The sequence below is a fragment of the Notechis scutatus genome, chromosome 11 (genome assembly GCF_049901735.1).
Source record: "Notechis scutatus isolate UNSWTSFEM ecotype Mainland chromosome 11, rNotScu1.2, whole genome shotgun sequence".
Lineage (NCBI taxonomy): Eukaryota > Metazoa > Chordata > Lepidosauria > Squamata > Elapidae > Notechis > Notechis scutatus.
In genome coordinates this window covers 4,578,290-4,601,533 of record NC_142019.1, presented here as the reverse complement: position 1 = coordinate 4,601,533, position 23,244 = coordinate 4,578,290, and the positions used below count along the sequence as shown (strand labels likewise).

The 23,244-nt window shown below is 39.8% G+C and overlaps 3 protein-coding genes across 5 annotated transcripts in view; 2 read left to right on the top strand and 1 right to left on the bottom strand.

Moving 5' to 3' along the window:
• ADAMTSL3 (ADAMTS like 3) overlaps positions 1–8,475 on the top strand; it is a 196,897-nt gene extending 188,422 nt beyond the window's left edge. The window contains exons 27-31 of the mRNA XM_087972611.1: positions 407–593; positions 1,661–1,865; positions 3,385–3,494; positions 4,925–5,139; positions 5,621–8,475. Of these exons, the coding sequence (XP_087828737.1) occupies positions 407–593; positions 1,661–1,865; positions 3,385–3,494; positions 4,925–5,139; positions 5,621–5,730 (827 nt within the window). The 3' untranslated portion in view covers positions 5,731–8,475. The remainder of the gene's footprint in view (positions 1–406; positions 594–1,660; positions 1,866–3,384; positions 3,495–4,924; positions 5,140–5,620) is intronic.
• Positions 8,476–9,143: 668 nt separating this feature from the next.
• Positions 9,144–21,055, bottom strand: SAXO2 (stabilizer of axonemal microtubules 2). 3 transcript variants are annotated; one of them, XR_015750780.1, is made up of 5 exons: positions 15,728–15,984; positions 14,052–14,231; positions 12,601–12,803; positions 9,976–11,465; positions 9,144–9,943 (listed from the first exon to the last, which is right to left on the bottom strand). XR_015750780.1 is itself a non-coding variant. In XM_026677055.2 (4 exons), exons 1-4 carry the CDS (start codon positions 20,960–20,962, stop codon positions 10,474–10,476), a joined length of 1,416 nt encoding a protein of 471 aa, XP_026532840.2. In that variant the 5' UTR covers positions 20,963–21,055; the 3' UTR covers positions 9,144–10,473. The 3 variants fall into 3 exon arrangements, 2 of the variants coding, with proteins under 2 accessions (XP_026532840.2, XP_087828736.1); XM_026677055.2 differs by lacking the exon at positions 15,728–15,984 and adding an exon at positions 20,922–21,055 and having other exon boundaries at positions 9,144–11,465; XM_087972610.1 differs by having other exon boundaries at positions 9,144–11,465.
• Positions 21,056–21,153: 98 nt separating this feature from the next.
• Positions 21,154–23,244, top strand: part of EFL1 (elongation factor like GTPase 1) — a 64,730-nt gene continuing 62,639 nt past the window's right edge. The window contains exons 1-2 of the mRNA XM_087972607.1: positions 21,154–21,236; positions 23,114–23,218. Coding sequence (XP_087828733.1) covers positions 23,128–23,218 — 91 coding nt within the window. The 5' untranslated portion in view covers positions 21,154–21,236; positions 23,114–23,127. The remainder of the gene's footprint in view (positions 21,237–23,113; positions 23,219–23,244) is intronic.

The window sequence follows — 23,244 nt, the reverse complement described above, 5'->3', positions numbered from 1 at the left end:
TAAATAACAATTGGGCAAGGGGTCCCAACTATGTATTTCTTTTGCTTAGTGTATGATCATATTCTTTGTAGAATATGTGGAATCCGAGAATTGTAGAATCCGAGAGATCATAGGGCCAGAGTTGGCTGAGGAAACCTTCTTTTTTAGATTTAGCTTAGGAACTAGACGGGATTGATGTGATAGCCAAACCATCTGGATTTGGATATCATACAGTGATGTAATAGGGCTTGTTTATAGCAGACTTAGCTAGATATGCAGACCCTGGCCTAGGGACATAATATGTATAAACCAGTATCATAGATTGAAACAAATGATAGCTTGATGTAATTAGCACACCTTCTCCTAGTAAGGCATTTCCTTGTATCGGGAAGAAGTAAATATATTTGGGATATATCCTCTTTGACAGAATATCGATGGAAGCTTGGTGAACAGAGTCCATGCTCAACAACTTGTGGAAATTTGGGAACTCGCTTCCGGAAATTTCTATGTGTGAATATGAAGGGTCAAAATGTGAATGCATCACTATGCAAGGACCATCAAAAGCCAGTCGTAAACAACCTGCAGTCCTGCAAAATTCAAGATTGTCCTGCAAGGTGCAAACATTTTGTTACTTTGTTCAAATTAGAATGTACTCTTAGATATCTGTACATATATGTTTTGCATGGATGGTAGGTAGATTTCAGGTTTATTTTACTAGGGTGCTGAAATCCTCCAACTTCAGTCTGATACAAAACATTGAAAAAGGAGACTCAAAGAACAAGCATTCCTTCCGTGAGCCTGGGAACAAAGAGGGCATGCAGGATAAGTTCTTAAACCCCTTTCTCTATAACTCACTGTCCCTTTTGGCCAACAGTTTAGTTTTTCAATGGAGCTGCTAAAGACTCAGTACCACTGAAATCATAATTCCGTTACAGAAAGAATGCATTGAATCTTCATTCATTCCTACTAGATCAATTCATCAAATTCACACAGCCACACATCTCACCTAAATGTAGGTTGCAGAAGAGAAAGTGGGGACAAATACAATAGCTGTGCCTGCTGTATCACCATTCTTGTCAATATATATATGGAGGGCAGCTGTGGAGAAACACTTGTGGGTGAATTAGCTTCTTTGAGACTAATCAAGCTTTTTGGTTTGATCTGATGGGGCTCCATTTATATTAATAGCAATATAGCACTTAGACCTCTATGCCACTCCACAGTGCTTTACAGCCCTCTCTAAGCTGTTACAGAATCAGCATTTCGCCCCCAACAATCTGGGTCCTCGTTTTACTGACCTCAGAAGGATGGAGGGATGAGTCTACCTTGAGCGGATCAGAATCGAACTGCCAAACTGTTGGCAGTCAGCAGAAGTAGTCTGCAGTACTGCATTCTAACCATTGCGCCACCATGGCTCTACATACATCTATAAAGAAAACACAAGAATATTAGCTCCTTCTGCTCTTGGTCTCCAGCAATTGACAAAGAGGTGCTGTCCTGTCTTGAAAAGTCATGGCTGATTTTGTCCATCTCAACTGATAACTGAGGAAAATGGAGCCTTTCCCCATAAGTGTGCCTATCGTTAGCTTAACCATCCATATAGCCCAAGTCAATAGGTGTATTTCTTTTACTTCTGTGGTTAATTTCCCCCCCTTCTTTTTCTTGCATTTTCTCCTTCCAGGTGGGCAACAACAGCTTGGTCTGAATGCTCTGCTTCCTGTGGCCATGGATTTCACCGCCGGCGAATAATTTGCAAGCAAGTCAAAGCCAACCGACATATCTTAACTTTGCCTCCGGGTGCTTGTGTAGACCAAGAGCGTCCTTTGGAAATGAAACCTTGCACGGGACATTTTTGTGCAGAATGGATTGTCCATCCCTGGAGCCAAGTAATTAATTCAGTGATGCATGAATCTGTCACCTCTTGTCATTGGCTATGCACAAGCCGCAGTTCAGTGCCTCACAATTGCCTAATAACGATGCACAACTCTCTTAATTTCTACCTCTCCTACAGAGAGGTGCAGGGTTGTATATTATCACCACAACAAAGTGATAACGGTTGAAGAACCTCTTGATTGTTTTTATAGTGTCTTTGTTTTTTAGGAATAACCACCCAGACCTCGACAGCAGCTCCCAGTCAGAATAGATTATCTTGAGTGTGCTGGACTCTAAAGCCACTCTGAGTGTTCCATGGAGTAAAACTGCTGTCCATACATCTGGTGAAAGTATCCGAGATTACATTTCATTTATTTTGCATCTTAAGCTCAGTGGACTCCATGAGTATAGAATCTTGCTCAGCCTGGATCTGCTCCATGTGGGCTGCAACTGGTATTCAGGATCACAAAATGAGTCAGAACTAAAGAACTAGCAAGGTCAAGTCTCTGGACTAATTCAGAGAAATATACCCTAAGGCTCAGAAAGTCCATGTTAGGCTAAAGATCAAGTAGAAAATAAAACTGTTCTTATTGGTTGTTCTGCTCAAGAGTTCCAGCCTTGGTAGATGGGATTGAATTCAAACCCTAAGGGCTATTGGCTCTCTGGCTAAGTACCTTTGGTTGTGGCCCACCAGCGGCTGGCGGAGCTGGCAGCAGTCAGTAGTGAGGAGGTTGGGGAGGAACTCAGGCCATTCCTGGAAGCTGAGGAAGGCTCGGATGAGGGCTCTGCGTCAGAGGCAGAGATGGGGCCAGAGCAGGCTGGCAGTCATCAGCCACCTTTGGGCTCAGACAGCAGTGAGGCAGTGAAGCTTCTGGAACTGGTTCTCAGTCTGTGCATGCACAGAACTGCCAAAAGGAAGGAATAATTAAGAACTCAGGGTCGACGTGGGAGTAAGGCCACAGGTGGACAACGAATGGCCCCTCCCATCAGGATTAAAAGAGAAGCAAAAGGGAAGAGAGCTTTTGCAGGAAACAACTCGCTCGTTCATTCGTTTGTTCATTCCAGCCTCATGGAGCGTTGTCTGTATAACCCAGCCCTTCCCTGCCAGCACTGAGTGTGGAACTATTTACTGGGCAGCGTTCCAGGATTGATAAAGGTCTGAGCTAATTAGTATACCTTCACAAGACTGTTTGCCAAGCTGTTGGCTGACTGTGAATGAAATAAATGCACGTTAATGTAATAAAAGAGGTTTTTGTCGGGACTCAGAATTGACTTAGTGCTTTTTGGGGAGGCCTAGGACAGAACACCTTTACACTGTCAAAATTCCTAGAGGAATAAATAGGTAGGACCATGCTTGCTATCTAAAAATAAACCACAAGGAGAAATTAGATTAATACGATTGCTTATTGGCATGTGTTCACATGGGCAGGAAGCCTGCTACCTCTCTGAGTTTAAATAATCTGCATTTTGCACAGGAAAATGCAAAGGTTCGTCTTTGTAATGGGAGCTGTTTGCTATCTGTCTCCCCCTCAGTGCACCGGACATTGCATCAATCTCGGAGTGGGCTTACAACACCGTCGCATTCAGTGCCAGCATCAGAATGGATCAACAGTCCTGAATTCACACTGTGATAGTGAGAAAAGGTATGCCTGCTTAGCATGCGACCCGTAACCCTTCTTTTCATCTCAGCAAATGTCATGACATTCTTTCACTAGATTCTACTGGGAAGGTATGAGTCAGTGAAAACCACATATTTCTCCTCCTCAGCAGTCTCATTAGGCTATTAAATGCTGTACTTTTATCGCTTTCTGAGTCCTAAATCAGTGGACTGAAACTTACTTTCCAATATTTGAGGGGCTGCCGGGGGTGTGTGTGCGTCAATCTGTTTTCCAAGGCACCTGAAGGCCAGACAAGGAATAATGGATGGAAACTGAACAAGCAGAGATTCAACCTAGAAATAAGGAGAAATTTTCTGACAGTGAGAGCAATCAACCCATGGAACAGAAGTTGCTTTCAGAAGTTGTGGTTGCTTCATCACTGGAAGCTTTCAAGAAGAGACTGGACAGATCTGTCAGAAATGGTGTACGATCTCCTGCTTGGGTGGGGGGATTGGACTAGATGACCTACAAGGTCCCTTCCAACTCTGTTAATCTGTTAAATCTGTTAAACTTCAGCAAGATCTTATCTCCCTTTCTTTCTCTTTGTGGAGGGATGTTGCTAGTAAAAAAGCAAAGGATTGGTAAATTTTTACATCAGAAGCAGCAAGCTAAGCAAACAAACTGTTTGTTTTCTTTAGTTAGAATACTTCTGATTTGTGTTGTATCATCTGGGCATTTGGCTGCAATTCGAGATCTAAAAAGTATGACTAAATACTTTTTTTAGGAATGCCTCCATCTCGGTTTCCCATTTTTATAAGTTTGATGCACTCCGTTTTCACATCAGCTTGAGAAGTTTGGAACTGAGATAAGGATTATTGAAAAGAATGCTTCACAGAAACTTTGCAGATAATTATGAAGATTCTCAATCACCCAAGTCATGGTTGTCCCAAAGTTGCTTTTCCAAAATGCAAACTGGACTCTCTTGGGTTTTCTGGGTCTTCTTCGTCTTCTGAAGAAGCTTCTTGGATGAGAAGCGAAATGTTTTCAAGAAAAAACAACAAGAAACTCCAGCTTCCTTTTGGAAAAACACCTTTGGGATTCCCAGATGATTGCTTAAGGTTCGATTTAGCATAATATGAATTCAACCGATGTAGGAAAATAGAGCTGGAGGAAATAGAAAGGAGAGAAGAAAAAAACACCTTATCACATGCTAAAGAATAGTAGGGCCTAAATAGATGACTATTATCAAGAAAGAAACTGCAGAGAACTGGAGAGATGAGAGAAACTGGCTTTGACTGGTTTTAAGTCCAGATCTTAAAAAGGGAAATTCTCCAATTCTGTCTTTTACTGATACTGCGATACTGAGAGGGAATAAGTCTTATGTTGCAACAAAGATCAGGAAGGGAGGAATTATCATCTCTTGGATTAAGTCTCAAACTACGGCTTTTTTGTCTTCCCCTTTTCCATTTCTGCAGGCCGCCCATTCGAAGAAACTGTTCTTCAGAAAATTGCGATGTGCATTGGCGAATGGGTCCCTGGCGTCCATGCCCCGTAGACTGCGGAAGTGGCTTCCAGTCACGGCAGGTCAGCTGCGTACACAGGAAAAAGAAGAGATTGGTGGCCGATCAGTTCTGTGCGTGGAAGAAGAGACCCACGACCTGGAAGCACTGCCATGTCACTTCTTGTGGCAGTATGTAAAAAACACTTTACATCCATTTCTCGCCTTTGCCCGTGGCGTGTGGCGAAACGCGTTTAGAACCTGGTGTGTGGCTGAACATTAGCTGTAGAAGGAACTTGATCAATCCACGTTCTGCTAAATGGTGGCTGCAGTAAGCAGTAAAGAGGGGAAAAAAGCCAAAGAACATGCCCCCCCAAGTTAGCTCCAAATGGTGCTGTGGATCGGATCGATATCCGTTAAGGATTCTTGTTCATGAGTGAGCCTCTAGGAAATCTGCACGTTAAATCCAGAGTCGTTTTGAAAAAGATACACAAGGCAGAGAGAGAGAGAGAGAGACAGAGAGAGAGAGGATAACGATGCTTTATTTAGATCTTACATCTTGTGTTTGCCAGACAGATGTCAGTCTTACGACTTCAGCATCTGAGAGCCATTTGTTGGGATGACATAAACTTTGTCCTTTTTCCTTTTTGTCACATTTCCATGTATTTTTCAGAAGGCGACTGCAAGGACACCACTTTCTACTGCACATCTGTAAAGCATCTAAAGTTATGCTCAGTAGGCGTCTACAAGCAAAGGTGTTGTCAGTCATGTGGGGAAGGTTAGCCTTTTATGGGAAGCAAGAAAGGATGCCCCATCAAGAGGAGAGTTTTCATTCGGCTTGGTCTGTCCAGTAGGACAGGGAAGACGATCGACAAGGAAGACACAAGCTTGATGAATTGATAGCACGAATTCATAAATTGGAGAAAACGGTTTCTCTTCCTGATTCCTCTGGTGCTCCCTTATGCCTTTTCCAACAACGTAAACTTCAATGGTGGTTTTTTTTTTTTTTTTTTAAAGAAATCATTATGGTCCACTGAGTATACTACTTGAAAGCATCTGTCCTAATCTGGTGTCCTTCAGATGTGATGAAATTGCAACACTGATTTTGCAGCCCACATGAACAAGAAAGCCGTTTTGCAGAACAGCTTCTTCAGTGAGACAATGGGAATTCGTTGGATTTAAGTAGTGCTACTGATGCTACAAATACAATTGAAGACTTACGCATTTAAAATATACTGGAATCAGCCATTGGACTGCTTTGCTTGTCACCTTCTTGATTTAATCCACTTTAAGACCATTTTCGGAAAGTACAGAAAGAATAGTGGTTTTTTTTCCCCCTACCACTCTTTCTACTTCATTTTTTGGCCAAACCACATTATCTGAGACTTCATTTCAATAGCTTCAGATGAATCACAAGTTCATTCCTTTAAGTATTTTCAGTAAAAAGCAATATACATGATGTTATAATTTGCAGGCTTCTTATGGAATTGTTTTTGATCAATGCAGTGTAATTTTAGGAAGACAGATCATATCTTGCAATCTCTCTGGAACCTGATCAAGGCAGGGAGCACTATTAGCCTGGTATGAAATTGGATTTGAGGTTTCTACACTGGAGCTCAGAATTTAAATGTTTCCATTTGAACTTGAAGATTGAGAATTTGGGGTCCCCCCCCCCGCTTTGTCTGAAGAGAAGTCAGAGCAGGTCCACAGCCAAAAAGGTATATGCTGCTTCTGAAAAAAATCCTGTATTATTTTACAGTCATTTGAAAGAGGGTGAAAAATCCAGCTCTATTATACTTTGAGACAGAGGTATGTTCAGGGTCAGTTCAACTGATTTTCATCCATTTTGATCGCTGTGCATTTGGAAATATGCCATGCGAGTTCATTCCAAAAATTACTTCAAATAGCATTTTTCTTCTATATAGATTTGTGCAAAAAATAATAAACATCTCAGTTTCAACTATCAGATAATATACATTATTAGAAATATAAATGAATGTGGCTGCATACAGTTCTGCCCAATTGTTGAAAAAGGTAGAGAAAGGAACAACTGAAATGCTTTGAAATGTTTTCTACGAGACTGCTGAAGTTCCTTAGAATAACAGAAAAAAAGAACAGAATTGTGGTTGATGAAAATTGAACAAAGTGGATTGAACAAAGGTTCGGCTGTCATAAGCAAAACCAATGAAGTTGATTGACAAAGGGCTTAGCACAGACCCAAAGATATGCTCTGCATGCTTGTTGCATAATTGTGTCCCTCAAAATGAAGTGAAAGCCATTAACTTGAGTAACTCAGAATGTCTTTGATAGATAGGGAAGCTGTCTTCTTGATTGGGAAGCAATATAAAAAAAAAGGATGGAACCATAATTAGATAGAAAGCTTCCTTCTAAGCAAATCAAGTTGTTGGTCTGGCTCATTGATGGCAGCATTTCAGTTTTGTTTTTTAAACTGGAATTTTCCTACCCTTACCTGGAGATGCTGGGGTCGAACCTGGAATCTTCTACTTACAACACATGAGATCCATTGGTAACCTATGGCTCTTAAGATTATTGGAGTCCATCGTCTATCAATGGCTATTAGCTCTCAAAGCAGCATGGAATTTCATTTTCAGATGATGTGCTTCCAAAGGTCAGATATCACAGGCAAGAAAAACAGGTGTGCTTTATCTTCATGCCCTGCTTGTAGGTATTCCAGGGTTATTTGACTACTGTTTAGAAACTATGCGAGACTACCTGAAACTTTGGCCTTATCCATTGAGTCAAGGCTATTCTACACCTGTTCTTATCTTTTGGTTTTTCACTTGTTAACTCCTGTGTTCTTGCATAAACTTCAAAAGTCATGTTTTCTTAGACTGGCCCTTCTGACAAAGGGCAGAAAAGTTAACACCTGAGTTTTTGGTTTCTGTCCCAAATGTATTTCAAAAGAGGTTATCCTTGCTAACGGCTGAATGACTGCTACTGTAAAAAAAAAAAAAAAAAGGTGTTTGAATGAGGAAACTGTATTTTTGGCTGATGACCAAAAATGATCAAATTGAAGTCAAGCAACTTGGTCGATTGCAGTAAAATCAAGAAGGCATGTTTTTCTTTTCATAGCCAAATGAATTACATGTTTGAATGTTCCCCATGGAGGCAGAAAGAACTCCATGGAACCTCAAAAAGATGACGTCTGGGAAAACTCAGGCTGAGTCATACTTCTCAGTATTCTAGGATAAAGAATACCTTACTGAGAAATAAAGGCCTATTTGCAAAATTAAATGTGGAAGTAGGAAAAAAAACTTTAGCATTTTGATTTTGCATGAATAGAAGTGCTTCTTTCCAGATTTAGAATCTTTAGTTCTTTCTCATTGAATTCAGTGGACTTTAAACTTTTGCTGTATCGGGGCCCTAAATTTTAAAGCAATCCTTGGCTTTTTGATTACACCCCTTCTTAAATTAAGATAACCTGTAAATATACTTTTGTATATATTTATTATCTGGTTTAAAAGTGCAATATTTTTGTATAGTGTGTAATAAAGATTTCGGATCCTATTTTTTCTTATTACTAAAACTTACTATCGCTTTCTTTTGTGTTGGGATTATTTGAAAATAATTAGCTTCTAGTATTGAATGCACTAACCCATGCTGGACCTGTAAAGACTCATTTTAATGCTGTAGGTATTAAATGATGATCAGGCATGTATGATCCGGTCCAATACAGGTAGTCCTCAACTCAGTTGAGCCCAACATTTCTGTTGTTAAGAGGGAGAATTTCTATGTGAGTTTTGCCCCATTTTGTGACCTTCCTTGTAAAGTGTAATTGTAAATGTAAAGTGAAATCTGGCTTCCCCAGTGACTTTGCTTGTCAGAAGGTCACAAAAGGGGATTATGTCACCCTGGGACACCACATCAGTCATAAATAGGAATTTATTGCCAAGCGTCTGAATTCTGATCATGTGACCAAGGCAACAGTCATAAGTGTGAGAAAATGATACGTCACTTTTTTCAGTGCCATTGTAACTTTGAACGGTCACTACATGAACTGTTGTAAGTCGAGGATTACATTATAACTACATTTCAAAAGAGTTCATTCCATAGAATTCAGGAATTTGTATCTATCTGATCACCAAAAAACATAAATTACCATTTCAGAGCAAATGGAATTTTACACCCGTAGTCTAGCTACAATCTTTTAAAAGTATTTTAAGAAACAGAAAATATGTGACACAAAAGTGTTTAATTAGATTTTTAGAGCAATACATTTACATAGGACAAGTTATAAAATAAACGGGTGCTAATCTCAGTCTGTATCAGTCTGTATGTGAGTGACACAACGCAAACATTCCCAGACATTCAGATGGTTTCCTGTCCTTTTTTTGGGGGGATGATTTATTTTTTGCTCTTTTGACACTATTTATCAATCTCAGTCTCTTATTTTGCTAACTTGGAGACAGAGCAGAAGGATTACATGGTGCTTCAATTATAAAACGATTTCCTTAAATTAATGAGTACAAAAGAACTCGGAGGTAAAATTCAAATCTATCATATTGAAACAGAAACACTCACTGGAACAAATTTCATCCGTTTAGGACTAATCAAACTGAGGACTTCATTAATTAAAAAATGACGGTTTAAATAACGATCTGAAAGGCAGATTTGTCATTCTGCAATGTTATTTTGTCTTTTTTCTCTATAAGAAATTTAGTCAAATTTGGAGAAAAGCTTCCCCATCTATCTAGCTGAGGCCACATGTTTACTTCTGATCAGATAAATTCTTCTTGGATAGTTAGCTCAGCTGAATTCAACAGGAGATGCTTCATCTATCAGTGAGACTAGGACTCTGCCTTCTGCCCCAACCCAAAAACTTGTGTTGATAGGACAGGGTGGCAGGAAGTTAAGGTTGCCTCAGGCAAGTACAAATCTGCTGATATGCAGATCAGTGGCCAATGAAATGTATCATTGATACTCTAATAAGCCCCATAAACTTTTTAAAAAGCTAATTCCAAGGTCATTCAACCTGCTGCTAGAAATACCTTCAGTTCAAGGTATTACAGGCGTATTTGTAAACACAATCCTATTGTTCTCTCTAGCCACTAATCTCTCAATTCTAGCCCACTTCTGTGACTTGGCATTACTGAAGATGATGAAATACTGGAAATTAACCTGGAAAACTATAGTAACAGCAAGTAATGATTCCTTTATGGATCTAACTTGAAAAAATAAATTGCAAAAAAAAGACAGCTACAAACAGATTACATTCAAATCATACCATACAGTACATAGTGGAAGTGTTTACTGTATATTAAATTTGTCAAGTTATTGCCAAACAAACATTTTCATTAAGGATTAAATTACTTTAACAAACAAGTGAAGAAGAAAAAAATTTCCATAGAAATACTAATTCAGTTTCCATCCCCATTCTTATAAACATTTCAATTTTCACGTTCCCAAAACCTTGTAATCATTGTGCTTATTTTAATAGAACCACCATATTAGTCTGCCTAAGGCATGATATTTGTTCAGCCCTGGGCAGAGCAAAATAATTAGAGATTAGGACACAACTGCTATTTCTTTTGGAACATGATTACCATTTGGATGGAGAACCTTACTGACATCTGGAGTCACCTTGCGGAAGAATTTGTGACCACGCGAATCGGTGCTGACATAGACATATCCAGGAGGAGATGGGTAATTTACTGGACAAATCTCTTTTCTCTTTGGGGTGTAGTCTGTATGATATGTGGTTTCGTCCTCGAAGCGTGCCGAATTGGACAAAATTACCTTTGTAGGTTTGCAGCTCTGGGTTGGGATTAGACTGTGTGGCGTATAGTGAGATCGGAAAGTGGTGATATCATCGAATTTACCTGAGGCCTTCGGTATCTCCTGGGTTCTTCTAATCATTTCTGGCGGATGGATGTCCCAAGCTTGAAAGGAATCTCTCATAGTTGTGTTCCCTTGGAAGGGAGGGCTGCTCTTTTTGATCTTTTCCAGCGGTTTCATGAGGACCACCGGGCTGACAATGTGAGGAGGATAATCAAGGCGGGATGTGGAGTTAAACTCCATGCTACCTGTAGGAGGAGCGTACTCCTTGGCTTTACGGAGCTCAGGTAAGGAAACCGCCCACGGCTGAAAACGATCACGGAATTCTGACATGCCCTCAAAATCGGACTTGTTTTCCATTTTGGTCGGCTCGGGCTTGAAGCTTTTGGGGAAATCGCCAGGGAGGCCCCTAAAGTCGCTCTGGTGGGTGGTGACATTTTCGAAAGGCTGACTGCTGGGACGGTAGGCTTCTCTTGACTTTTTCCACATGGGCTCCAGCTGATGGGCGACATAGTCGCTCCGGTGACACGTGTCGCTGATAAAAGGTTGGTCTGAAAGTGTGGTGGCGTCAGCAGGTTTAATGAGCTTCCGGAGGGCAAATTCCCTTGGAATAAATGCATCCTGGGAGGTAGTGTTGTTCCCAAACTTTTCGGTGGGAGGATGGTAGATGTGCTCCACTCTACAGGGCTCTCTTTTTTCTATTTCCCAGGGTTTAAAGTCAGCTTTAAGATGAAAACACAAGAATTGTTACATTTTTGATGGAAGTTGCTATTCTTCCCCTATTCCTCACCTAAGAGTAGGCCAGTGATGAACTTACAGCAATAGCAATGGCACCTAGACTTATATACCGCTTCACAGCACCTTACAGCCCCCTCTAAGCGGTTTACAGAGTCAGCATATTGACCCCCAACATTCTGGGCCCTCATTTTACCAACCTCGGAAAGATGGAAGGTTGAGTCAACCTTGAGCCGATCAGGATTGAACTCCTGGCAGTGGGCAGTGAGTTAGCCTGCAATACTGCATTCTAACCACTGCACCACCATGGCTTATAAAATATAAAAGGTGAATAGACAATGTGCTAAAATAACTGATTCTGCAAGAACTTCTACATGCATACAGTATCTAATTACTTCCATATTTGACTATTATAGCATAGGAATAAGGTATCTACAGTATATCATTTGATCTTAAATGACTTTGCATAAAAAATCCTAAGAATCCTGAGAATTATGATATTGAGCAAGTGTGGAGTAAGAATTGTCTGAAAAGTCTGAAATATACTTAACTAGGTACTAGCATTTATTAAGAGGGCATGCTTATCAGATTAGTTTTAATCATTTTAGGCCCTCACTGTGTAATAAAACTTGTTTGGCATTTGCTTTATGAAGCTCAGGAAACTGCCCACGGCTGAAAGTGAAGGCAGAATTCTGTGATTCCATCAAAATTGGATTTTGTTTCTATTTTAGTAGTTTCAAACTTGAAGTTTTTTGGAAGATCACCAGGAAGCAAATCACACCAGTGAGTGGTGAACATGCTTCCAAAGCATGTTCCATCAAACGTGCTTCCCAGGTTTGGTGGAACATGCTTCAGTTTATCAGGAATATAGTTCTCTTGTGGTTTCATAAAAACAACTAAACTAGGTTTTGGTCTCAGAGCCTAATGATGACATTAAACTACAATGTGCTTTTAATAAGAGTGTCCACTTCTGATTATACATCTTTCAATTACAGAGAAATTACAAGATGGCATTGCAACCACCATCAGAATTTGCCTTCCCAAAGCAGCAATTTGACACTTCACCATCCTTGGCAAAAAAAAAAAAAAAAATCCATTTGTAAAAATAATTGGCACTATTACCTTGGTAGGTTGGAATGGTGTTCAGTTTACATTTAGAAGCATATTTCTTTTCTGCAGGTCTTACTAATATTATTGGTTCTATTTTGTGAGGATTGTAATCTCTTCTGTAAGTGGTTGCCATGTCAATTTCTCCAGCCATGGGCTTGTATTCCTCCTGTACACGAACGGGTCGATATGTTATATCGTATGGAAGGTAATCAGATCTGGTAGGAGGAGAGGGGAAAAAACTCTGAGAAAGAAACCATAACTGTAGCATTTAGTCAATAAATCAATCTGACTAGTTGAAATCTTTGGATTGATTTAAATTGGGCCTCTAATGAAAATCTTGGCAGACTGGGGAGAGAAAAATCAGTTAAATATGTCTAGAGCAAATGCCTACAAAACATAAGGTTGGTAAGCCTGATTCAAAAAAGAATTCCCTCCCTCCCTCCCTCTATTGCATGCACAAATCCCTGTGGTCATCTTAATAAGATTTCATAACAATTTTATCAAACTTTAAAAAGACAAAGATAAAAAAACTAAAACACACTAAAAAAAATAAAAAGTTAAAAAGAAATTTCAAAAAGTGCAGCGAAAAAGAACAAAAAATAAACAAAAAATATAAAGAAATGATTCCCCCCCCCCCACCTTCTCATCAAGACAAGTAGTTTCAGTAACTTATCACCACCTCTGACATTTTGACAAAAACTTCCCATATCTCATCTCTTATCTATAAACAAATTATAAAGTCTCACCATTCAATGTTAATCAGCAAAAGTCCATTAAGAGTTACCAGAAATAGCAACCTATATATTTTAACCTTCATCGAGCATTAGTGGAGAAGAAAGATTAATTCTCATTTTTTAAAATATATATATATATATATAAACACAGATTTGTCTTTTTCCCCAAAGTGCGTAGTCAGTTTGGGATTCCTGGCAACTGTCTGGATAAGTCCCTGCAGTTTTCTTAGCAGGATTTCAGAAGTGGTTTGCCATTTCCTCCTTCCTAGCAAAGGGAGGGAGGGAAAGAGAGAACCTGGCCCAATATTGCCCAGCTGACTTTGTGCCTTAAGAACAACAAAACTCACAGTCTGCTGGTTTTTAGCCAGGTACCTTAACCACAACATTACACCACTACACCAAACTGGCTCTATTTTCTCTCCTACGTAAAGCAAAATACGAACATTAAAGCATCACGGTTCTGTTCTTTCTTTTCCCCATAGAATTATTCCTTGATTTACCTGCGATGTTTGCAAATCTTTTTTTCCATCCATAAACACATTTGTGTTGCTCTCTTTGTTCAGACAGCAGGTCTGCCAAATGTTGGCTGGGTAATGGTTTTGACTAAAACTGTATCGCAAGCTTATCTCAACACAAATCTCAATTATGCTGCCTTCTACCTCTTCCCCCATTTTCCTCCTCAGCCTGATTTCCTTGGAATTCCAGTTTCTAATGTTGTGCCATATTTACCTGAAAGTGGTGAGGCCTTCCATTTTCCCTCCATGGCTCCGATATTCCTGCTTGGGCCTGAGGATCTTGGGTGGAGGGACATTGCGGTATAAAGGGTATTTTTCTGTGTATTCCGTCATGAGGCTTGACTCTCTTCCATAGTCATAAATCCTTGTAGGATTATGAGGACAACGATGACGTCTGGGGTTGAAGAACAACCAGGAAATAAAAAGAAAAATGAAGACCATAATCAAAGATAATGCAAGCACTATCCAAGATCTAGAGCAGGGGTTCCCAACCTGGGGTGCGAGACGATATTCCAGGGGGTGCGAGAAAAGTCCAGGTAAATAATAGGATATTGGCTATATGTTGGCATTTTTATTTATTATGCAATGGATTAACTTTGTTTTCATTTTAGAGTTAAGTATCGTTATTTAGTGGCCGTCACATACATAGCTGAAAAGATTCAATTCTACCATATATTTAACGCGTTCAATAGTTCCTAAAGTCTAAATTTCAGGGGGTGCGAGGTTCGAGTGAAATTTCTTTAGGGGTGCAGGGCAAAAAAAAAGGTTGGGAACCACTGATCTAGAGATAGGGATTACTTCTTGAAATATTAAAGGCAGCATTGTTAACATTGTGCAAAGGCTGCATATTTACTGATCAGATAAAATTACATTCATCTTAAGTTCCTTCTTTTACAGACTGCGTTTGGGATGATTCGGTTTAATGCAATCTTGTAGACTATTCCCAATCTATAAATGAATGAACAGAGACAAAGCATTTCTCATTGCTCAGATAAAACTAATCCAAAGAAAAATACAGCCTCCAAATGAATTCCTCAGGTCCCTAGTTTGGATAAGGAGTGTGTGTGTGTGTGTGTGTGTGTGTGTGTATTTCAGTAGAATTTACTGATACTGAAATGCATTTTACAAAAATTCAATAGAGGTCCTAAAAAAGGAAATTACATTAAAAGGATTAACCTGTCAGCAGAAAGTATTCAGTCTTCCACATTTTGTGAGTTGAATATTAAAAGATGGCATTCTCTTTAAGATGTTTCTTATCTACTGTCCAGAATTCAACCCAGTTAGGGTTGGGACCAAGTCAAAGGAAGATGAAGAGGAACCTAAACTATCTCCTGACCTCACAAAATAAGCATAGGGCTAAAAAAAAGTGATATAGTAGCTTTTCATTGGACACATAATTCTTTAAGGGGCTTAGGACAGACTTAATATCTCCCTTTCCACATACTTTATCCTCAAAGTATTACTATGAAAGGAGGACAGGTTGTTAAAGAATGAGCTGGGACTTGAATGCAAATATCCTCAGTTTGATGACAATTTGATGGCTTTTCAACAGGAGGCTCTTTGTAGAGTTGTCATCAAGACTGGGGGTGGTGGTTTTCAAACAGCTGACTGGGTCGGGTTTGAGGGGTGTGATAAAGTAACCTCTGCTCTTTCCTTGATTTCCTTTATCTTTGCCTGATGGGTCAGGAGTTCAATAACTCTGGATGAGACATCTGATTATGCAGACGATGGCTGAAGATTCGTGGCACCATTCAGCCAGTATTTTGCATCCCACTGCATTTTTGTTCTCGTGATTTTGACAGCATTATCTAGTGGCGCTTTCAGCTACATTACATTTGTTGAAACAACTTAAAACATTGGCTAAATCCCCTGTCATCAAAATGATCTCACCTCCTTGTAAGATCCTCTGAAGTTGTCAAGGAACGACTTACTGGTTGAGATGCGATGAATTGTGACATCAGAAGGAAGTCAACCAGTCAACATTCTCCCCTGCTTCCTCTCTTTCTCTCGCCTTCCTCTTCCTCTCTCTTTCATTCTACACATTCTGTCATATTTTTTTTCTGAAAGCAGTTTCTGGAAGTCTAAAACTCATCTTCTTAGATCTCTATTATTCTCAACTGTCTAATGCTATAGAATAATTCAAAAACAGCAGTTTAATTTATCTTGTATCTTCTTCTATGGCACCAATATAAGTTACAATTACTTTTGAGCAAAGTACTTGTGATTTCAGTATTAATGGTACTTTAGATTTCAAAAATGAATTGCTTTGCAGCATTTAGTGTTGAAGGTTTGAAACCTTTCATATAGTTGTTTAGGATAATAGCAACTCAGGTGGAAGTGGAAAACCACCAACATGGCTTTATATCTTTACTGTATTTTATTCTCTAACAAGACTAATAAGACCAATAGCATTCATACAGTCTTTTGTCCTTTAATTCATGCTTGCAGTCAATTTCTCCTGAGAACTAACCAAGAACTAAGGAGAAATTTCCTTAGAACAAAACCAGTGGAACAGCTTGCCTTCAGAAGTTGTGGGTGCTACATCACTGGAGGCTTTTAAGAAGACACTGGACAGCCATTTGTCTGGAATGGTTTAGGATCTCCTGCTTGAGCAGAGGATTGGACTAGAAGACCTCCAAGGTCCCTTCCAACTCTGCTATTCTGTTATGTTATAATTTGTAAATGATAGTAAGCATACTTATACTAAGAAAGAAAAGCAATCTTAGCATACTGTGTACATTTCCATAGCTTCCCCAGAGTGAATATTGGGAATTGAAGATTGGAGATGACACTAAATCTCAGTTACAAATCTATGGCACCCAACCACCCCCCTTTTATTGTGCCTGTGAGTGAGTCAGTGTTGAGTCCCAGTGGCTGACTGGACAAGCCCCTACAGTTTTCTTGGCAAGGTTTTTTTTAGAAGTGGTTTGCCATTACCTGTTTCCTAGGGCTGAGACGGAGGCCTGGTCTGGGATCACCCAACTGGCTTTGTGTCTACGGCAGTACAAGAACTGTCGGACTCTCCTTTTCTAGCCTGATACTGTAACCACTTCACTATACTGGTTCTCATAGCCCCCAATATACTTCTATAATTCTGAGTGTTTTGAGAAGGAGAGATGGCTATTAAACTAATCATAATACCATGAATCAGAAATAAGCGCCATTGAGTTCAATTGGGATTATACAGATGTCTATTAAGTTGTGTATGCGTGTCATGCACACGAGTTCTTTCAACTTAGAAAAATCACAACTATCTTCGTTAGGGCAGAAACATTTCTCACAGAAAGAATGTATCTAGAGGTTAGTCTTAAACTTGATTAAGTAACATTTATAATCACACACACATACAACTTTAATCAAATGAAAGATTACAGTCCCCTCATCACTTACATAACTACTTTATGCATTGCCCTATTTTTTTTCTTAATTCTTAATTTGTGTATGGCTCAATTCCTCGGGTAACAAGTCCTAAGCAACAAGGTTTTCCCATTGAAACAAATAGTGCTGCTATGAAACCCTGGCGAATGCAATTAATGCCTGAATCAATATCCACTTGAGATTTTATCAGTTACACAACTGTTGACAATGTTTATTCTGCAAATCATTTGTTCTGTGGCATTTCATCCCAGAATCTGAACAAAGAAACCTGTTTAGTTTTCAGCTCCCCTCCCTCTTGTCATATCATTTGATGTTTACATTGGCCAGGATTCAAGGAGCTGATTCACATTGTAACTTGTTTTTGCTTTTTGTTTGTTTAAATAGCTGATTCCCATATCCCAATTGGTTGTTGAAACTTCCTTTTAGTTCCAAAAGCAGTTAGCTGTTACTTTAAATCCCATATGGGCTCCTTGAGTAAGATTCAAGGATTTAGGCTCCTAGCTCCAGTTCTAAAAAGTATGCACTGGAAGGCTCTATTTTCTTCAAAATTAAAATGCAAGAATTCATAATTATTCATAATTATTATTATTCAAAGGCATATTGAACTCTGAGAGGCAACTTTTTAAAACCCTATTTAAAGAGCCTGTTGAAAAATTAAAGTATGAACAGAAAAGTTTGCAATTGATTTTGTGACGGTCATATTCAAGTTACAACACATTTCTAGATCTGAAACAATTTACTTTGCTAAATGTAAGAATAATGTTTGAACGGTGTATTGGCATAAAGGTAAAAACCCTTGCCTCTCATTCGGAAAGTTGAGAGTTCAATCCTAGGTAGTGATAGATGTTTCTCTATCAGGTCACAAAGAGAAAATGTTTGCTGTGTACTTTGTATAGGTTGTCAGGAAGGGCATCCGACCAGAAAATACTCAGTTCCATTCAGTTACCCTGACTCTACCTTGAATAAAGGGATTCAGGATCGTAAAAGAAATATATATATATATATATATATATATATATATATATATATATATATATATATATATATATATATATATATATATATATATATATGATATATATATATATATATATATATATATATATATACACATACATGTATGTATGTATGTAATGTTTAATGGTCCTCAGGGTAAAATTAAATGTATATGTGTTTGGTTCTAGTATATTTTTGCTGGATATGTGTGCGCATTGGGACAGACATTTAATTATTTCCCCTTTTGCTATTATCTTGCTAGTATGTCTTTTCTAAAGCTAGTATTTATGTTGACAGAATTCTCTTTTGGTACCAATAAGCAACTCCAGTGGAGAGATTTTCATCGCTCAAACAGTAATAATCTTCACTCCTGTTTCCTAATAGCAAGCTACAATTTCAACTACTATTACGCATCCACATCCACACACATCACTTGCTATGTGTTCTGTTTTGTTTTATAAGTGTACACAACATGCCGAAACACAATTATCACATTCAGGGTGGATGGTTTTGTTTTCGGACATATCTTTGGAGCCAAAAAAAACGACTCTAAAATGGTGGTAGAGAAAAAACTGTAGCTGTCAGCCTCCTTCAAGGATGAGTAATTCTGCTGTATTTGCTATGAATAACTGATGAAGAAATTAAATCACATACAAAAGGGAAGCAGAGGAACATACCAACCCAAGTGCAAGGCAACATAGTCACCATGCAGAATTGTACAATGGGCAGTCTCTCAGCAACCATTTGGTTTTCTGCTTAAAAGAAATGTGATGCACGCAAACTTTTTTCTTAAAGCTGCCCAGCATTGCCCTGAGATGTTCATTGAGTACTAGGGATTGAAAGTGACAAGGAACAGGTGCCACTTAATCTCCAAGACAGACTGTGGAACATATGATCTAGGGTTGTTCCCCGATATTAACATCAATCAATTTCTGCTCTTTCATGGCTGCATACCGCAAGTAAATAAAATGCTTTCAGCTTGGGGAGCATTGGCATTTTGAAAATATAAGGTGGATACACTCACAAAATGGCTGCAATGGGGGACTTGCCAATTCATAAAATAGAAGCCATGGTGGGCATGGCCAATCATAAAACACCCATTTACCAGAAGTAAACTAACAGCCCAAAGGGATTTATATCAACCCGGTGGGACCTTTATGGATTCCAAGGCATTCTTGCAAGCAATTAGGAAGCCAGAGTATGGTGCTTTGCTGCTTTCTGTTTATTCTATCAATCCATCCATTTATCTTTCCCATCCATCCATCCATCTCTCATCTATCTGACCCATCATCTCTCTTTGTCTGTCTGTCTGTCTATATCTATTTATCTATTTCATCCATCATCTTATATCTATCTATCTATCTATCTATCTATCTATCTATCTATCTATCTATCTCATCCATCATCCTATCTATCTATCTCATCCATCATCCTGTCTGTCTGTCTGTCTGTCTATCTATCTATCTCATCCATCATCTTATATCTATCTATCTATCTATCTATCTATCTATCTATCTATCTATCTATCTATCTATCTATCTATCTATCTAATCTATTTACCCCATCCATCCATCATCTGTCTTTATCACTCTCTGTCTGTCTGTCTGTCTGTCTATCATCTATCTATCTATCTATCTATCTATCTATCTATCTATCTATCTATCTATCTATCTATCTATCTATCTATCTATCTATCTACCTACCTACCTACCTACCTACCTACCTACCTACCTACCTATCTCACGCATCATCTTATCTATCTATCTATCTATCTATCTATCTATCTATCTATCTATCTATCTATCTATCTATCTATCTATCTATCTATCTATCTATCTATCATCTATCTATCTATCTATCACATCCATCATCTTTTATCTCTATCTATCTCACCCATCATTCTCTCTCTCTCTCTCTCTCTCTCTCTCTCCATCCATCCATCCACCTACCCGACAGGCATTGACTATATAGGACACACTAATAGTCATGGCCTCCACACCTCCTATACCTGCCATACATGTATATAATTGCAGTTCTGGGCTCATGGGTTGCCTACCAGTGAGCGCCACACACCAGTTGACCCTTATTTCAGCAGCAGATAAAAACATTTCAGACTTGAGATTTTGTTCTTTCTTGTTCTTGCTGGCTGGCTTTCTTGCCTGCCACTAGCATGAGATTTTTCAAACTAGTGGCAGGCAAACAAGAAAAAGAGAGAGAGCAAGAGTTCAACTCTATACACCAGAGATGAGGGGATTGCTCTGAAATAATAATATATTAAATTTATGCACTGCTTGATTCCCAGTAACTCTGGCTAGTCAGTCAAAAGAAACGAAGCAGGTAAGGAGGATAAAATGGGCACAATCCCCTTCTTATCCAATCAACTTGGTGGAGGCTAGAAGAACATGTCTCTTTTTTTTAATTCCATTTTTTTAAATACACAACAACCTCGTGGAGTAGGTCGGGCTGAAAAGGGGGAAAAAGCGTGGCGGGTCGCTGGACAGGGATGCTAAGCCGCCTTGGCTCGCATGACACCGCTCCATCACCCCGGAAAGAACCCCATCGGGGCTGTCCTCCCGGGCACACTCGCGTAGAGAACACGTTACGTGGGAACGACCCCCGCGATGCTCCCTGCGGCAAAGGCGCGGAGGCTCCGAAGACGCGCCGCTTGCCGCCTCTTCAGAAACCTTCCCCGTCCTCGCCGCTCTCTTACCCGCAAGTGCAAATCTGGCACAAGCACCGCGGCTGCTTCATCCTCGCGTCTCCCGCAGCTGCCTTCGCGGCCTCTTCCTCCCTCCTCCTCCTCCTCCTCCTCCTCGGTAACTAGGGAAGCGCCCTGTCGCTTAGCAACACTCCCGGCGTTCTTGCCCCTCCCGGCTTCCGTATCTTCGCCACGCCCTCGGGGGGGAGGGGGAGGAGTCCCGGCTTCCAGAAGCTCCGCCCATCCTCTTCGACGAGTCGCGCGGAGCGGCGGCCCAGACGGACTTCCGGTTGGAACCGGGAAAGGCGGGTATCGGGCGCCGCGGAGGTCAGTCCAATGGGGTCGCACGGGGAAAGGGGCGGAGCTTAGCTTCCTTTTGGGGCGGGCGAGCCGGTTTGGACGCCGAGGAATCCTCCCGCCTTGCCCGGGAAAGCTCCGATAGTCGCCCCCGTCCCGTCCCGTCCCGCAGGCTAACTTCCCCTGGTGGGGTTTTTGTGGGGGTGAAATGAGGACAGAAACCCCCCATTGAAGCCCCTTGAGAACAGACGGGGTGATACAGGTAGTCCTCGACTTAAAACGGTTCACTTAGTGACCAAAGTTACACTGGCAATGGAAAAAGTGACTTATGACCGTTTTTTCACACTTAACGCACCAGCCTCATGGTCAAGGGTGCTTAACAGCTTCCGGTGCTTAACAGCTGATTCACATTTATGAGGTTGCAACCTCATGTGAACCCCTTCTGCGACCTTCCAGCAAGTACGGTCCATGGGGAAACCAGATTCGCTTAACAACCGGGTTACTAATTTAACAACTGCAGTGGTTTGCTTAACAAATGTGGCAAGAAAAAGCTGTAAAATGGGGCAAAACTCAACAAATTTCTCACTTAGCAGGATAAATGTTGGCCTAAGTTGTGGTTGAGGACTCAGTTGAGGACTACCTGGACTATTTTGGTATGCAGGTAGTCCTTGACTTAACAACCAGAATGGAGCTCAAAATTTCCATTAAGCGAGACAGTTAGTACAGTTGTTAAGTTGTCAAATTAGTAACACAGTCATTAAGTGAATCTGGCTTGGCTTGGTGGAAAAGGGGATTACGTGACCCCTGGGATGCTGCCACCATCGTAAATATGAGTCAGTTACCAAGCATCTAAATTTAGATCACGTGGCCATAGAGATGCTCCAACAGTCATAAGTGTGAAAATCTGTCATAAGTCACTTTTTTTAGTGCCGCTGCAACTTTGAACGGCCACTAACTGAATGGTTGTAAATTGAGGATTATCTGTACTGTGTTTCTCTATATGCTGGGTCCAAAGGAACCCTGGTGCCCTCCCAAAGTTAAATATGGTAGCAATTGATTGATCTGAATTGATTAGGTGCCCAATTCCAGTAGATTCCAGTTAGTCTGATGCCACAACTTTGCATAATTTAATCCAAAGTTGATCATAGTGGCTGGGCCTAATGATCCAGATCATGGGAACGCACCTCTGTTTTCTCTCCCCTTTTAAGGGGTCCTTTTGTTTGTTTGTTTGCTTGCTTGCTTGTTTGTGAAATATGTACAAGATACATTTATCCTTCAGTGTCTTTAATAACTATATATTTTGTAATCTCATGTGAGGTTGCACCCTAATTTTTCTTGTTTATATCAGCCCTCCTAATGAAATGAGTAATTTTGTGTAAGGTGAGGCTTTTAATAAAGGAATCACAGTCATAAGGTAGTGATTAATTAGTTTGGCTTTAAAAATGAGGTATGCCTTTCAAGTTGGAGGAATATAGTTTGCTTTCTGCATTTGTCTTGTTTTTCTTTGAAAGAGTTGAGCCTATGTTTCTAACACCTGTTGACAGCTTCTTAAGATACTGAAAAGAATTGGAACAGAGAGATACCAGTAGCAGATTTTGACTAAAGAAAATGGCAGAAGGTCTTTATTATTATGCAGCTATAGATACATATATATGGAAAACATGAAATATTAGTGTTAGTGGTTGTACTATTCAGTATTTGAATTTGTTGCTTTTGTTTCTCATAAAAGATAAATATGCATTGTGTGATTTTGGGTTAACTGCTTCAGGGCAAAACCAGATGTATTTGTCATATACATTCCTTACCTATTTGGAAAGCTAAGAACTAACCCAAACCTCTGAAGGGTTTTTGTTTTGTTTTTGAGTTTGCATCTTCCTGTTTTCAATATGAAATACTTTTCCTTACAGTAAAACATCAAACCATGGTTCTTGCTAGTTCAAATAAAACAACTGGACTTCAGCAAAACACTGCCTGCATCAGGAATATTTGTATACTGGCTCATGTAGACCATGGTAAGAGAAATAACCTCCACTTTAAA